This window comes from Orycteropus afer, unplaced genomic scaffold, assembly GCF_000298275.1.
Source record: "Orycteropus afer afer isolate SDZICR_OR568_19922 unplaced genomic scaffold, OryAfe1.0 scaffold00082, whole genome shotgun sequence".
NCBI classification, from domain to species: Eukaryota; Metazoa; Chordata; class Mammalia; order Tubulidentata; family Orycteropodidae; genus Orycteropus; species Orycteropus afer.
Window position 1 is genome coordinate 4772517 of NW_006921669.1, and position 15279 is coordinate 4787795.

General features: G+C 38.6%; 1 protein-coding gene across 1 annotated transcript in view; it reads left to right on the forward strand.

Annotated features, from left to right (window-relative positions):
• The first annotated feature begins 8322 nt into the window (after window positions 1-8322).
• The window catches only part of PDCD4 (programmed cell death 4), a 27681-nt gene continuing 20724 nt past the window's right edge, over window positions 8323-15279 (forward strand). Inside the window, exons 1-3 of the mRNA XM_007941549.2 lie at window positions 8323-8365; window positions 11376-11678; window positions 13874-13968. Of these exons, the coding sequence (XP_007939740.1) occupies window positions 8323-8365; window positions 11376-11678; window positions 13874-13968 (441 nt within the window). The remainder of the gene's footprint in view (window positions 8366-11375; window positions 11679-13873; window positions 13969-15279) is intronic.

The window sequence follows — 15279 nt, forward strand, 5'->3', positions numbered from 1 at the left end:
AGAAGTAGATTGCCCAATCTTCCTTCTGAGGAGTGGCTGGTGGGTTTGAACCACCAGCCTTCTGGTTAGCAGTCAAATGCCTTAGGCACTATGCCATGTTTTCAAGGTCAATGTTGTAGCTTGTACCAGAACTTCATTTCTTTATATGGCTGAATAAATAGTCCATTGTATGTAGGTGCCACAGTTTGTTTATTGAATTCATCTGTTAATGGACATTTGCATTGTTTCCACTTTTTGGCTACTGTGCATGAAAAATAAACACTGGTGTAAAAGTATCTGTTTGAGTCTCTGCTTTCTAGTCTCTTGAGTATATATGTAGGAGTGGAATTTCTGGGTTATATGATAATTCTGTGTTTGTTCTTACATTTAGGTCATTGATCCATTTTGAGTTAACTTTCACATATGGTGTGAGGTATGGGTCCAACTTCATTTTTCTCACATGTAGAGGTCCAGTTGTCCCAGCACCCTTTGTTGAACAGACTATTTTTTCCCCATTGAATGGACTTGTGCTCTTATAATTAATTGGCCATAGAAGTATGGTCAACACCTTCTTTTATAGTGCAGAAAATTGAGGCATTCAATTGAGCCCTTGAGATGGGAAGGGAAATGACCAATCCAGTGAACACAGCTGGTTAGGTACATAGTGAATAACTTGTCTGAAGAGGTTAAGAAAGAAAGAAAGAAAGAACCTATACCTCCCCACAAACACCTTCTCCCCCATACACACTAACAAACCATATATACTGTTCGTGTCTCTAGACATCTCAATGGTGCTGAAACCTGAGGAGCATGAAGGAGAATAGGTATATAATGTCTATCTGATCACACAGCACAGAGTTTCTGTTTCCACCCCTGATGAGTGTTGTGGGCAATGTGATGGCCCTTCCTCTCCTAAGCTCCTGGAATAAGTCATTCTTTAGGGTAATGGAGGTTGCAATTCTATCATTCTGCATACCAAAAAGACAAAAACAAAAACAAACAAACCCATTGCCATCAAGTTGATTCTGACTTATAGTGACCCTGTAAGAACATAATTGAACTGGCCCATAGGGTTTCCGAGGCTGTAAATCCTTATGGAAGCAGACTGCCACATCTTTCTCCCACAAAGCAGGTGGTGGATTCAAACCACTAACGTTTTGGTTAGTAGCCAAGTGCTTTAGCCACTGTACCACCAGGACTCTTGTCATTCTGGATAGAAAAATTAAAGGGGAAGGACTCTCTCCTTTTCTCTTATCCATCACCTAACCTAACACAAGCCCGCAGGCAAAGGGCTTTAGAAAACAGAAAGTTGGTTTATGGGCAAGTATAACTGAAATGAAAATGTACATTGTGGCCCAGAAGTCTAGGCAGATCTAGGCTTCAGATATTACTGAACCTAAAGTACAATAATGCCTTTTGTCAAGAACATAGCTGGATCAGCTCTGTGCTTTTCAAAGAATACAAACAAAACAAAATAAAACCAAACCCACTGCCGTGGAGTCAGATCCAACTCATAGCGACCCCTCCTTGGGTTTCTGAGGCGGTTATCACTAGAATAGGCACACAGTAAATATTTGTGGATTGAGAAGAAATTCTTGGCACTTGGATACTTTTCTGTTTTCAGTGTTTTTTTTTTTTTTTTTTCTTTATGTTTAGTTACAGAGGGACAGGTGGCCAGTATCCAATACAGCTGAAAGGAGTCTTGGTGATGGTGGCTGTCATCCATAGTGCCTTATTTTCCAAACTGGTCTCTAAGCAGCACTGATCCTAAGGTTTCTTAAAATAAAAGGGCTCCATGTCCAAAGAAGTTGCAGAAACATTGCTGAGTTTCCCATCCCTGTCACTCAAGAATAGATTATTAAAGATACTGAGAAGGGCTGAGTTAAAGAAACAGTTTTAACTTTGTTGGAAGAAGTTCTTTCTGAATCAGTTTGATCGTGGAATAATTCCCCCACCTTTTTTTTGCATGACATTGCATAAAGCTCCACAAAATTCATGTTCTTTGGAAAATATCTTGTGAACTTATGATTGAGACCTACCTCTGAACTTTCCTAGTGAAGAAAGAGAGCTTCTAAGAGCGACTGATGTTCTCACAGGTAGTTAGTGGAGGAGCTAGGACTAGAACCCCATCTCCCAACTGAGTGGCCAAAACTTATCAATCACACCCAGCCAGAGTGGCATTCCCTAAAGTGGGTCCTGAGATGCCAGGCATCATGGTTAGTGCTTGAGATGATGAAAAAAAAGTTGTGAAATCTTATTCCATAATGTATCCTTCTGAGGTAATTTGCTAAAAGATTGAGGTTGTTTTAGATGCTTTTTAAAATGGGTAATTATATCCCATTCTTATTTCGTAGATTTTGGGATGCCTGCCTGACATAGCGTGGGTATGCCATAGGTGCTTAGTAATTGTGTTTAATGAGTAGATGAAAGTAACTAGCAAGAGAAAGAAGGAAAGGTTCAGGAACCAAACAGAAGAGAATGAAAAACATGCAGGAAGAACGGGGTACATGGAAAAAGGAGCCAATAGTCACTGATTAATGGAGAAGATAGTGAAGTTCTGGAAGAGTAGAGAAAGGAGACAGCTGGAGATGATGAAAACCAAAACCAAAAACACTGATTGGAGGGTAAGCTTTGATTTTAAAAAGTGAAGGTGACTCATGAAGCTAGTTCAGATGCTGGCCATACCAGGAGCTCTCTGCCCAGGAAATAAGATCAACTGCTGAGAACCTTTGTGAATTCAGATCAAAGTGTATTGATTGCATGAGTACAATGAATGTTCAGGGCATCCTCAGAAGGAAGGTTGGGCAATCTACTTCTGTAGTGATACCACCTCGGAAATCCAAGGAGGGATCGTTATGAGTCGGGTCCAACTCAATGGCACATAACAACAACAACAACAACAACAGCAGACGTAGGTTTTATCTTCAAGTAGGGGGTAGTCTAATGGGAACAAGACCTAGGACAGGGGCTCAGATAAAATAATGCTAAGCAGAATGTAATCAGTGCCCCTAGAGGTACAATAAACTTCATACTGTGAAGAATCGGGGGACAGGAAGATCATTATCAAGACGTGAGTATCAAGAAAGAGTATGGGAGAGGCCTTGTGGCATGGATATGATCTCACCAGGGAGAGATGGGAAATAAGAGGAGAGGCATTTCAAAGTGATAGAACATGATAAAGGCCAGAAGATGAGGAAGAATATGGAACAGTAAGTGGTCCAAGTTGGTTTCAGTGACGTGGGTGTGTGGACTGGCAGGGATGTGGAGAGTCATGGCCAGAAAGCCTGAAAGCCACACTGTGAGCCACTGAGTGCCAGGCTTAGGTGCTAACATTCCAGGTAGGCAATGGAAAGCCAGTGAAGTTTTTTTGTGTGTGTGTGTGTGTGCAGAGAAATAATACCATCAGAGATGATTCCTTGGCAGGTTGAATGGGCAGAAAGTGGTAAGTCAGGGAAGGAGGCAATTCAATTCTGGATATGCCAACATGCCATTTTGGTGTTGTCCCTCAGAAAATCCTGCCAGAGGTAGAAGCTGGAGACACATCTGAGTCTTTTCCTGCCAGCACATAGTGACCTAGAAAGGAGAGGACTAGCCAAAGAGAATGTAGCCTGGAGGAAAAAAGCAGGAGAGAACAGCCACAGGAGGCAGAATTTTCAATAAAGAAATCACAGCCATGGTTGAGAAACCAGCTTTGGGGTCTGGAATGTGTGGGCTTCAATTCCAGTGGCCTGGCTAGCCATAATTAGCAAAGGGCCTTCAAAGAGTTTTTGAGTCTGCTTTTCGATCTGTGAAATGGATAGATCTCAAAGGGTAGAGAGCATTGCCTGAGAATGTTTTTAGCACGGAGTATTCACGCAGTGGGAGCTCTGGAGTGAGCAAGGGTTACTTGGAGCAGGAGCTGGAGAAATTAAAGGCATACCCCCTGCGGGGTGTCAGGACAAGCAGACCCTCAGGAAGTTCACACCCTCTGCTTTAGCTAAGTTTGCTGATCTCCTCATGATGGGAATAGGTGAACTCTCATAGCAACCTCAACCTAGTTCCCACCCTACAGCATTGCCCTTTCGCCAGTTTCCGCCTCACTGCGCCTCCCAACCTCCCCCACCCAGACTTCCCGCTCCCTCCGCACTCAGCCTTTGGGAGTGAGTCGCGCATGCGCTCTCCAGCATCGCTACCCAGCTTTCCACGTTTCACTTCCCTCCGGTATCCAACTCAGCTCCCGCTTCTACATCACGATTGGCCAGCCGACCTCTTCGTCTTGGCCAATCAACGTAGCCCTCTCGCCCCCGTGTTACTGGGTAGAACAAAACAAAAACAAACAGAGCAAGAGGGGCCAGAAACGCGCCGAAGCGGCGGCTGAGGCTGACAAGCGGGTCGGGGCCGGCGGTCTGGAGAGCTGAGCGAGCGGCAGCTGCGGCGGCGACCCGAGGGGTCAGTACCTGTGGGACGGCTCGCACGCTCGGGAGAACTGCGTCCTCTTTTCCAGCAACCCCATCTTTCCTCTCAGGCAGCCGCACGTTGGGAGGGGGAGGGGGCGCAGGGGCAGCTGCCAGTCCAGTCCCGCGCTTACCCCAACGCCCTGGGCTGCGGAGATCTGGCCTGGTTCCATCCTCCAGCACCCGAGTCCGGAGCGCGGCGGCGCAGGCCTGCCCCCTCCTGCAGCCCTCTCCCCGTTTAGCAAGGCGCCGGCCGGCGAGGGGCTCCTCATCCTTCCGAAGGCCAGATTTTCATTTTGTTTTGTGGTGGTGGTAGCTGGGAGGTGTGTGTGTTTCCGACGGGACTGATAATCTGTGAGGAAGGTTTGCGCGCTCACCATGTCAGGACTTCCCGGGAGCCCCTGAGATTTGGGCGGCAGCTCGGCGTTTCCAGACCCGCGCCACCGAGTCCAGCACCCCGGGGTGGAGGCACAGGGCTGCGCCGGCTGCGGGGAGCGAGGCCCGGCCGCCAGAGGAGGCCTGCACGTGCCCGTCGCCCCGGCCTTGTGCGAACCTGGTCGCACCCCTCCCTCCTCGTGCAAAGGTTTCCTCTTGGTTTAAGTAAAATTAAACCTCCCAGGGGAAAAGAAAGACAGGAAGGGAAGCCCCCATTCTGTGAAGCGCACGTTATGGCTGCTGCTCGTGTCAATTTGGTGTGTAATGTACACAGTTTTTTTGTAGGAGCTTCAAAACCGAGGAGACGTCACATCACCGGTCTCCCCCAGGCCGTTGTGAGAATTGGCGACGTAGCCAGCAGCTGTGTAGTGTTTCAGACTTAGGTCATTCTTAATCCATATATGCTTTTGTTTTTTTAAAAAAATAGGGAGACCACTGAGATGTGTTCTAAATTCAGTTTTTTGTATTTATGCCCTTAACGTTTCATTACAGGTCATTAAGATAGAAGATTCCTTAATATTCCTTAGTATCTCAGCAGGCATCTTTGAATTATAATGTGATTGGTTTTTCGGTAGCAGTAATGTGAAAGAAAAAACGATTGGTAGGGCTGCAAAAATATACACCACTTGGTTATTTTCTGTAGTGCTCATTTTTGCATGAATGTGGTCGAATGATAATTTTAGTTGGTTTTAAGTTGATAAATAGCTGTCCTTGCAGCCCGGAAATGAATACAAGTCATTTTCTAGTTAAGGTATGGCCTAGACTTGACACTACTATCGAGGCTGCCAAGAGTATTTTATGAGGTGTATTTCAGGAAACAGACATATTGTGAGGGAGGCTCTATCTTTTAGGGAACATCTGAAACACACTGGAGAAAAGAAAACCGTATTTAACTTCAGCCTTGTATTTTTTTCCAACTTAAAAGTAATTCGTGCTGAAAATTCATTTTTATACTTTAGTATGATTTTTTTTTGCTGTAAATTTTCTTTGAGTATGGAGACAAACATCTTAAGCATTGTTAAGTAAATTGGAAAAAAAAAAATAAAAAGAACTCTGCTACCTGGCCCTCATCCTTATCCTTTCTAAATACTCTCAAACGGTCAGGGTTGCTAGCAAGGGTGACTGAATTCTTGATGGCATTATTCTTGCCTAAAGACAGGGCTTTGTTAAGATTACCTCATAAAAAAAAGACTTAGTAAGTTAAAGATATCCGTTGTTAGCTGATCATTTTCTTTGTCCAACTCAATGTGTTTTGTAGCCTAAAATAACTTTTGTTTTTAATTTTGAAAAGTTGTATTTAAAATTTTGACATAGGAGTCTATATTTTAATAAGCTTCTTCTCTCTGTTAATCCTAAAAGAGAATCTTCTTATGGGATATAAAAATTTTGTATTGAACTTGTGTAAACAATACTGGGTTTAAAAGATCTTGGTTCTTCTGTGGAGCAGCTATCTCTTCTTGGTCAGATCATCTACTCTCTTTGAATCCATTTAGTTGTCTGCAAAGTGAGAGTACCTGCTTCATGGAGGTTCAGTCAAGGTGGCTCTGAGAATGATACAATGCATGAAAAATTCTTTTAATTGTAAAGAGCTTTATAAATAGCAATTATAATGTCATTTGCTTTATTAACTAGGCTGTGCAGAAAATATTTTCTCAAAGGTTATTTTACATAGAGAATGAAGAACACTTTTTAATATAACAGTCTAAAAAACTCATACATACATCATATGACATCATCCTTTTTCATGTAATTCATGCAGTGAAATGAAACATATGTCACATTTTCAGTCACGGAGTGGACTAAATGTTTAAGTTTGCAAACTATTCTTGAACATATATCTATTTGTATTTCTAGATACAGATTTTTAGGGTTCAATTTTTTTCTTTTCCAAAATTCAGAGTTGGTGGGAATTACACTGAAAAGTGCTCATATAGAATCACATGTCTATTTATTTTGAACAGAAACAGAAAATGCTTTCACCATTTTCCTAACTTCTGAAGCTTATGATAGCATCTTAGTCTTAAGGATTATACCAATATTAAATTTATAATATTGACATAAGTTTAATTATTTTTGTTTTGCAAAATAATGCCCTTTTTTGAAGAAAATAAACTTAAAAGATTATTTAAAATAATAGTATATATTGAGGAATTTAAAAGTCATTTTTACTTTTGAGTTCCAGGAGGCATTGTTACCCTAAAATGACATCTAACAGTACTCTGTGTTACATAAAAAAGATAAGCTTTTCTGCAATTAATAGGTGTTTTCATTAATTGTGCATTTCATATGTTAGAAAACACACTACTAGTGAAATGATTGTAAATGACTGCAAGGACTCTGTTTTATCCATGATTTAAACAGATAAATACCTCAGGATTCTAAATTGCTATTTGAAAAATATTTCCAGAGAAACTTTGAAATCTTACTTTGTTATACATTTTAATATTTTCATGAAAACTATTTTTTACATTCTTTCCAATCATATTTGATTTGTATAACTAAGTTAATTGTCTAAAGAAAAGGGAACTGATTTTATCCAAACCTTCTGGAATTGATCATTTTAAGGCCATTTTGAAACTGAGCTCTAAAATACTGAGATGCTTATGTCATTGTACTTATTCCTTTCTAAAATAGATCAGATTTTTTTTTAAAGAATGGATTTTTCAGATTTTAAAAATATAAGCTTATTAGAGAAAAAATAATGTTTTTTCCCAGTGTCAGAGTCTTAAAATGAGAATTACAGCAGTCTAGGCAATCCTGTTGTTGTTATGTGCCATTGAGTCAGACCTGACTCAGGGACCCCTCCTTGGGTTTCTGAGGTGGTATCACTACAGAAGTAGATTGCCCAACCTTCCTTCCAAGGAGTGGCTGGTGGGTTTGAACCGCCAGCCTTCTGGTTAGCAGTCAAGTGCCTTAGGCACTAAGCTACCACAGCTCCTCTAGGCAATGCAGTGGCAGCTGTATCTGCCTTCAGATATGTCATGGATCACGTGATAGTCTTGAGCCAGATTGTGTTTTGGTATTTCATAGCAGTTCTAATAATTGGTTAGAATATACATCATATTTGTGTTTCTATTTATGTATATCAGATTAATTTTGAGGCCCGGTATTCCTAAAATGTTTAGGATGAGTATGTATGTATGTATTCCTGTAACTTGAAATAAACATATATAGCAAACATATCTTTTAATTACATGTTAGAAGGATGCTTTGATACATGCTGAAATCTGGATTCTTTGTGACCCATAAACTTGTCAAGGAGATTGAAAGCAAATGCTGTCTTTGAAAGCAAATGAATTCTTTTTAAAAATGTTTTTATGAGGTGATGTTTTTTACTGTGTGAGTCAGTAAATTGAAGCTATCTTATCAGTTTAGAAGATGCTGACTTTTTTTTTTCCTTTTTTAAAAAATAGATTCTAAAGGAAGACTTCCATTTGGTAATTTGTTTAATCAGTGCAAGTGAAATTAAAAAACAATGGATGTAGAAAATGAACAGGTACTGAATGTAAACCATACAGGTAAGTAATAATATCTTGAACATTGACTGTGAGCATTTCAGGTCATACCATATTTTATAAACACATGAACATCATCTTTACTTTAGAAACCATCTTATTCATGCCAAAAGAATAAATAGTCCATATTATTTTTCAGATTTTCAAGTTTATGGTTCTTGTTTTTATGAAAATTCATTAAATTCCCTTATTTTTCTGCCTATCCATACATGCCATACATTGTTGTTCTCTACTAGTTACAATGAAGTGTAGTGCTTATTAATATTTTCACACAGACTAGTAGTGATTTTTGCAGTTTAAATTATTGGTATATTTGATATCTTTCCAAGATAATAATTTATATACTATAAATAACCTATGGGCACTTACCCTAATTTTCTGTGGTCCTTTAATAGCATGCTATCAGCATCATAAAAATAAACATGGTTTTATAGAATAGATGTGCAAATGCTTAATAATTTAAGACATACCTGTTTATACCTTTCAGAATAATCTTCCCAAAGAGTTAATTAGCATTTTATACTATTCTGAATAGTGAGAGCTTGTCTTATTGGAGTCCCTGGGTAGCACAGATGGTTAAGTATTTAGCTACTAGCCAAAAGGTTGGCAGTTTGACCCTAGTCAGAGGCACTTGGGAAAACCGACCTGGGATCTACTTTTGGAAGTTCACAGCTTTGAAAACCTTGTTGAGCACAGTTTCTACTCTGATTCACATGGGGTCGCCATAAGTTTGAATCACCTTGATGGCAGCTAACAACAACATGTTTTAGATAATTCTTTGCATTATAATTTTATTGATATTGAAAGCTCTCTGTTTTCTGTAACTCAAATGTATTATTCACATTTAAACATCATAGTTTTATTTCTTCCATGGCTTTAATTCACTATTGAATACAATTTATAAGGAGCCCTTGTGGTGCAGTGCTTAAGTGCTTGGCTGTGAACCAGAAAGTTGGCAGTTTGAACCCACCAGCCACTCTGTGGGAGAAATACATGACATCTGCTTCTGTATAGATCTTGGAAACCTATCAGGCAGTTCTGCCCTGTCCTATAGAGTGACTAAGATTTAGAATTGACTCAACTGACAATAGATTTGGGTTTTTTGGTTTGGTACAACTTAAAATGAGGAGCCCTGGTGGTGTAACTTACATAGTTTCTTTGATCTGAACAGACGCTTTGAAGTTGAGACTTCTTTGCCATTTTGTATTTACAGACCTTATTTAAAGTATGCTGGAATATTTAGGTGAAAAACTTAGAAGAATTATTAATGTTATTTCTGTATTGCTTTGTAATAGCTATACAAGTACTTAGGGAGCTATGGTGCCACAGAGGACCTCTCCTTGGGTTTCCGAGGCATTATCTCTATAGAAGTAGATTGCCCAGTCTTCCTTCCGAGGAATGGTTGGTGGGTTTGAACCGCCAGCCTTCTGGTTAGTAGTCAAATGCCTTAGGCACTATGCCACCAGAGTTCCCAAACAAATGGTTAGAGGGTCAAACTTACCAGTTGCTCTGCAGGAGAAAGATGTGGCAGTCTGCCACTCTGTTGGGGGAAGATGTGGCAGTCTGCTTCTGTAAAGATTTACAACCTTAGGAAACCTTATGGGGCACTTTTACTCTGTCCTATCGGGTTGCTGTGAGTTGGAATTGACTCCATGACAGTGGGTTGGTTTTTGGGGGTACTTGTTTTTAGGGTAATGAATGAGTAATGTGCCCTTCCTTCATTGAGCTTGAGGGGTGGTAATCATTTTAAGAATAAATTTTATATGTAGGTAATTGTTGCTTTTTTTGCATTGTCCAGTATGTGGCTATTGAGCACCTGATGTGTGGCTCGTCTGAATTGAGATGTGCTATACGTATAAAAGGGAGCTCTGGTAGCATAGTGGCTAAGACACTTGCCTGCTAACCAGACGGCTGGCGGTTCAAACCCACCAGCCACTCCTCAGAAGGAAGGTTGGGCAATCCTACTTCCGTAGTGATACTGCCTCGGAAACCCAAGGAGGGGTCGCTATGAGTCAGGGCTGACTCGACGGCACATAACAACAACAACAACAACAACAACATGTGTATAAAATACATACCAAATTTCAAGAGAGTTAATACAAAAGAAGGTGAAATAACTCAGTAATTATTTTTTATTGATTGCATATTGAAATCGTAACATGGATATATTAGATTCAATAAAGCATTAAAATTAATTTGATCTGTTTGTGTTTACTTTTTACTGGGGCTACTAAACCAAACCAAACTCACTGCTCATGAGTCGTGACTCGTAGCAACCCCTCCTTGGGTTTCTGAGGTGGTATCACTACGGAAGTAGATTGCCTAACCTTTCTTCTAAGGAGTGGCTGAATGGGGCTACTAGGAGACTTAAACTTATATGTGTGGCTCTTATCCTATTTATTTTGGACAGTGCCACACTGATACGTGCACTTTTTGTTTTTTGACTACAAAACCTAGTTAACCCTGTCCTTTGTGCCTCTGCCTAGTGTATCCTTAAAATAAAGGATTTGCAGTTAATTCGGTACTTGAATGGGCCAAAGATAGGCCTTTCATGCAATAAATTCTTCCTATAGCAAATAGTCCAAGTCAGATTAGTATACTAATCCCAATTTCTACCCTTACCAGTTCTATTACTTTGAAGAACTAAGCTATTTTCTCTCTCCTTCCGTTTTCTTGTGTAAAATTTGAATATAAATAACCTTTATAGATAGTCTATAAAATGTGATTATCTGGTCTTGTGGTGATATCATTTGGAGTGGTTACTGTTGAGATGTGAGAGAATTTAAGAACAAAATACAGAATAGAAAAGGAACCTTATTCATTAAAATGTAGTAAAAATTCATGATAATGTGAAAAGTAATCCTGTTTAGTAGTCATTTATTAGATCGAACCATATGAGATTGCCTGAATGTGATTGTTACTGACCTACAAAAATGATGTACTTATGAGTTAACTGGTATAAAAGTGGGTGCTTAAAGGACTTAGAATTTTTTTCTTCATTTTTCTCTTTAAGATCCTGATAATTTAAGTGACTCTCTCTTTTCTGGTGATGAAGAAAATGCAGGGACTGAGGAAATAAAGAATGAAATAAATGGAAATTGGATTTCAGCATCCTCCATTAATGAAGCTAGAATTAACGCCAAGGCAAAAAGGAGACTACGGAAAAACTCATCCCGGGACTCTGGCAGAGGCGATTCAGTCAGTGATAATGGAAGTGACGCCCTTAGAAGTGGAGTAACTGTGCCAACCAGTCCAAAGGGAAAGTTGTTAGACAGGCGATCCAGATCTGGGAAAGGAAGGGGGCTACCAAAGAAAGGTTGGTACACGCTACATCCAAAGAAACAAATGGAAAAAAAATAGTCCGATTCTTCATACAACAATTTCTTTCTTCTAGGAATGAGAGAAATTTAAACAATGATAATGTATATAAAGGTTTATGGCTTGTGTATATATCTTGCATAGTAATAACCCGAGGACCATTCCACTTTTTGTGTTGAGACTTCTGCTTGTGAGTAGATTTAATTTTCTTGAGCAGAACTTTATCTCTTATTTACAGCAAAGTATAGGCTGATAGTTTTCACAGTTGTGAATTATGCATGTATTCTCTAACTTTGCATGAAAGAAGTAGAATGAGAAATTGAACATGCCTATTACCTAGTGAATCTAATTTATTCTTCAGAATACAGGATAAATTCAAATTTGACTGGTAATGTCTGGATCAGAATTTTAATGATTTCATAGATCTGGTTGCTAGTCTCTTTTTTTTTTAAAAAAAAAAAAAAAAAAAAAACCCACTACCATCAAGTTGTTTCTGACTCATAGTGACCCCCGTTGGGTTTTTAAGGCTGTAAATCTTTACGGAAGTAGATGATTGCCTTGTCTTTCTCCCAAGGAGCAGCTGGTGGTTTCGAACCAGTGACCTTCTGATTAGCAGCCAAATGCCTTACCCACTGTGCCACCAGAACTCCTCATAGTTCTCTTTAACTGTGTTTGAGTACTAGATGGTTTGCTTCTCTGCTGCATGCCCCATGCCTAGTGTAGTGATGAGTACATGGCAGTCACTCAAATATTTGTTGATTTGATCTGGCCTGTCAGCTTCTGTCTAGTTAGATTTCAATACAATTTGGAAATTTCAGCATCTTTTAAATGGTGGGAACTTTGATTTAAAGCCTACGCTTTCTGCAAAAGTTTTTGTGTTGAATGGCTTCACAATCATTGGTTGGATCAAAAGGAAAACTATTTATCAAGTTCTGTTTTTCTCTGGTGGCTAGAATTATGCTCTAGGTGTATAAATACACCTAGATGTATTATGTAAGGTGTATAGATAAAACCGCCTGTCTTTGCAGAAAAAAAAAAAAGAAAAATATTGGTAACGTTATAAAACCCCACTGCTGTGGAGTCAATTCTGATTCATAGTGACCCTTTAGAACAGAGTAGAACTGCCCCATAGGGTTTCCAAGGCTGTAAATCTTTACAGAAGCAAATTGCCTCATCATTCTCTCCTGGAGAGACTTGTGGGTTCCAACCACCAACCTTTGGTTAGCAGCTGAATGCTTTAACCACTACACCACCAGAGTTCCTAACACTGTAATGTTCTTTAAAAAACAAACAATATATTATAACCTATAAAAACATTTCAGTAAGTTTATGTTGAAAAGCAAGTTTAAAATTTGGAATTGTTAAACTTCTGGTCAGTTGTTTGTAACATTAATAATTGCAAAGTACAACTTATACTTTTATATCTAAAGAGTATTTGATACTAAAACATTTGATGGTGGTCCTTGTGTTTCTTTGTTAATTAATTTCCCCCTTGTTGAGTATGCCACATCTTAGTGGCCCAACGTGTTTTCTTTGTTTTAGTTCTACGAAACGTCAAAATTAAAATTTAGAGGTCAACTGCAGTATCAACACCCTTGAGGTCCCTGATACAGTTATTTTTGGAATTTAAAAAATTTTTTTATTTTAAAGCATCTGCTTGTTTAGTTTTAAATTTGTAAGTGATTTCAAACGGATACTTTTGGAAATAGGGTATAAGATACATACAATTTAATCAATACTGAAAAAGCAATGATCTGAATAAGAATAATTATTAAGTATAACTTAGCTGAAAAAAAGCTAGCATAGAAATTAAAATGGAATTTTTTAGCTGTTACTTAACTGAACATCTAGCATTGTTTCAGATTTCAATTTCAATTAAAATTTATGAACTTTATCATATATACAAAATCATGTATGTAGTTGAATTTCAATTTAGTTAAGTAAAATGTTAAACAGTTGAAATAAAACAATGTATTTTCAGTGACTCTTATCACACTTTTTACAATGGTGGGGGTCTTACAGCTAATGCACATGTGTATGTCATTCCTACAGATGAGGTATTTATACTGTTTCTTTCAGGTGGGTATTTGCACTTACAATTTTATCTCCATATCTGTTTTCATCTGGGTATTAGGATGATATATGTGGTATTAGATTTGTGATCATTTCTTTCTTAATTCTAAACTTTTTCAGGTGGTGCAGGAGGCAAAGGTGTCTGGGGTACACCTGGACAGGTATATGATGTAGAGGAAGTAGATGTGAAAGATCCTAACTATGATGATGACCAGGTATCACCATTATTTTATTTTATTTGTTTTTAAATTTAAAATGATTACAGACTTTTTGGACCTCATGTTTGTAGTTTAATCAGACATTTATTAACAGAATCTTTCACTTTCTGAATCATGTACATACTCATAGTGCTTTCACATTGTTGAACTGACTTTGAATGAGGACACTAAGTCAGCTGATAATTATTAATGTAGGTCGTAATTTTCACATGATTTCTCAGGTGAATCAAAAGTACCTTTACATAGGAAGATTGTCAAGTTAACTTTTTTCAGTGAATTCTATTGAATTAATATAGTTTATTTCTATAGTAAATAAAAGATAATTGAGAAGAATGTATTTGCTTTTGAATATCATAAAAGGATTATAGAATTGTTACATCCCTTTTTAATATTACTGTTTAGGATGGTAACTACATGGTAAGTTTTGTTTTTGGATTTTTTTTCCTACAGATAATGCTGAGAAATTTTTAATATTTCCCTTGTGTGTCTTTTTATTATAATATACATACAACACATACAATATTTTACCAGTTTCTACATGTATACTTCAGTGATATTGATTACATTCTCCAAGTTGTGCATCCAGTTTTGTTCTTTTTCCAAATTACCTGCTACAGTTAACGTATCTTCGGTGCACTCTAAGCAAAGTCCCCTTTTCCCCCTCCCTCCTGGCCTTGGTAACCTTTAATTATTTTTGGTTTCTATATATTTGCTCATTTCATATAAGTGATATCATACAGTATTTGTCCTTTTGTGCCTGACTTAATTCACTCAGCATAGTATCTTTAAGGTTCATCCATGTTGTGGCATGCATCAGACTACATTCCTCTTTATGGTTGAGTAATATTCCACAGTATATATGTACACCATTTTCATGAATTGTTGGATGCTTAGGTGGTTTCCACCTTTGGCTATTGAGAATAGTGCTGTGACGAATATTGGTCTGATGACCATTGGTCTGTTTCACATGGCTACTTTCAGGTCCTTTGGGTATACCTAAGAATGGAATTGCTGGGTCATATAGGTCACTTGACTGCTAACCAGATGTCTGGCAGTTCAAACCCACCAGCCACTCCTCGGAAGGAAGGTTGGGAAATCTATTTCTGTAGTGATACTGCTTTGGAAACCCAAGGAGGGGTTCCTATGAGTCGGGTCCGACTTGACGGCACATAACAACGATATGGTAGAACTGTGGTCAGCTTTTTGAGAAGCTGCCAAACTGTTTTCTACAGTGGTACCACTTTACACTCCTACCAGCAATGAGTGAAGGTTCCTGTTTTCTCTGTAGCTTTGCCAACGTAGTTTTTT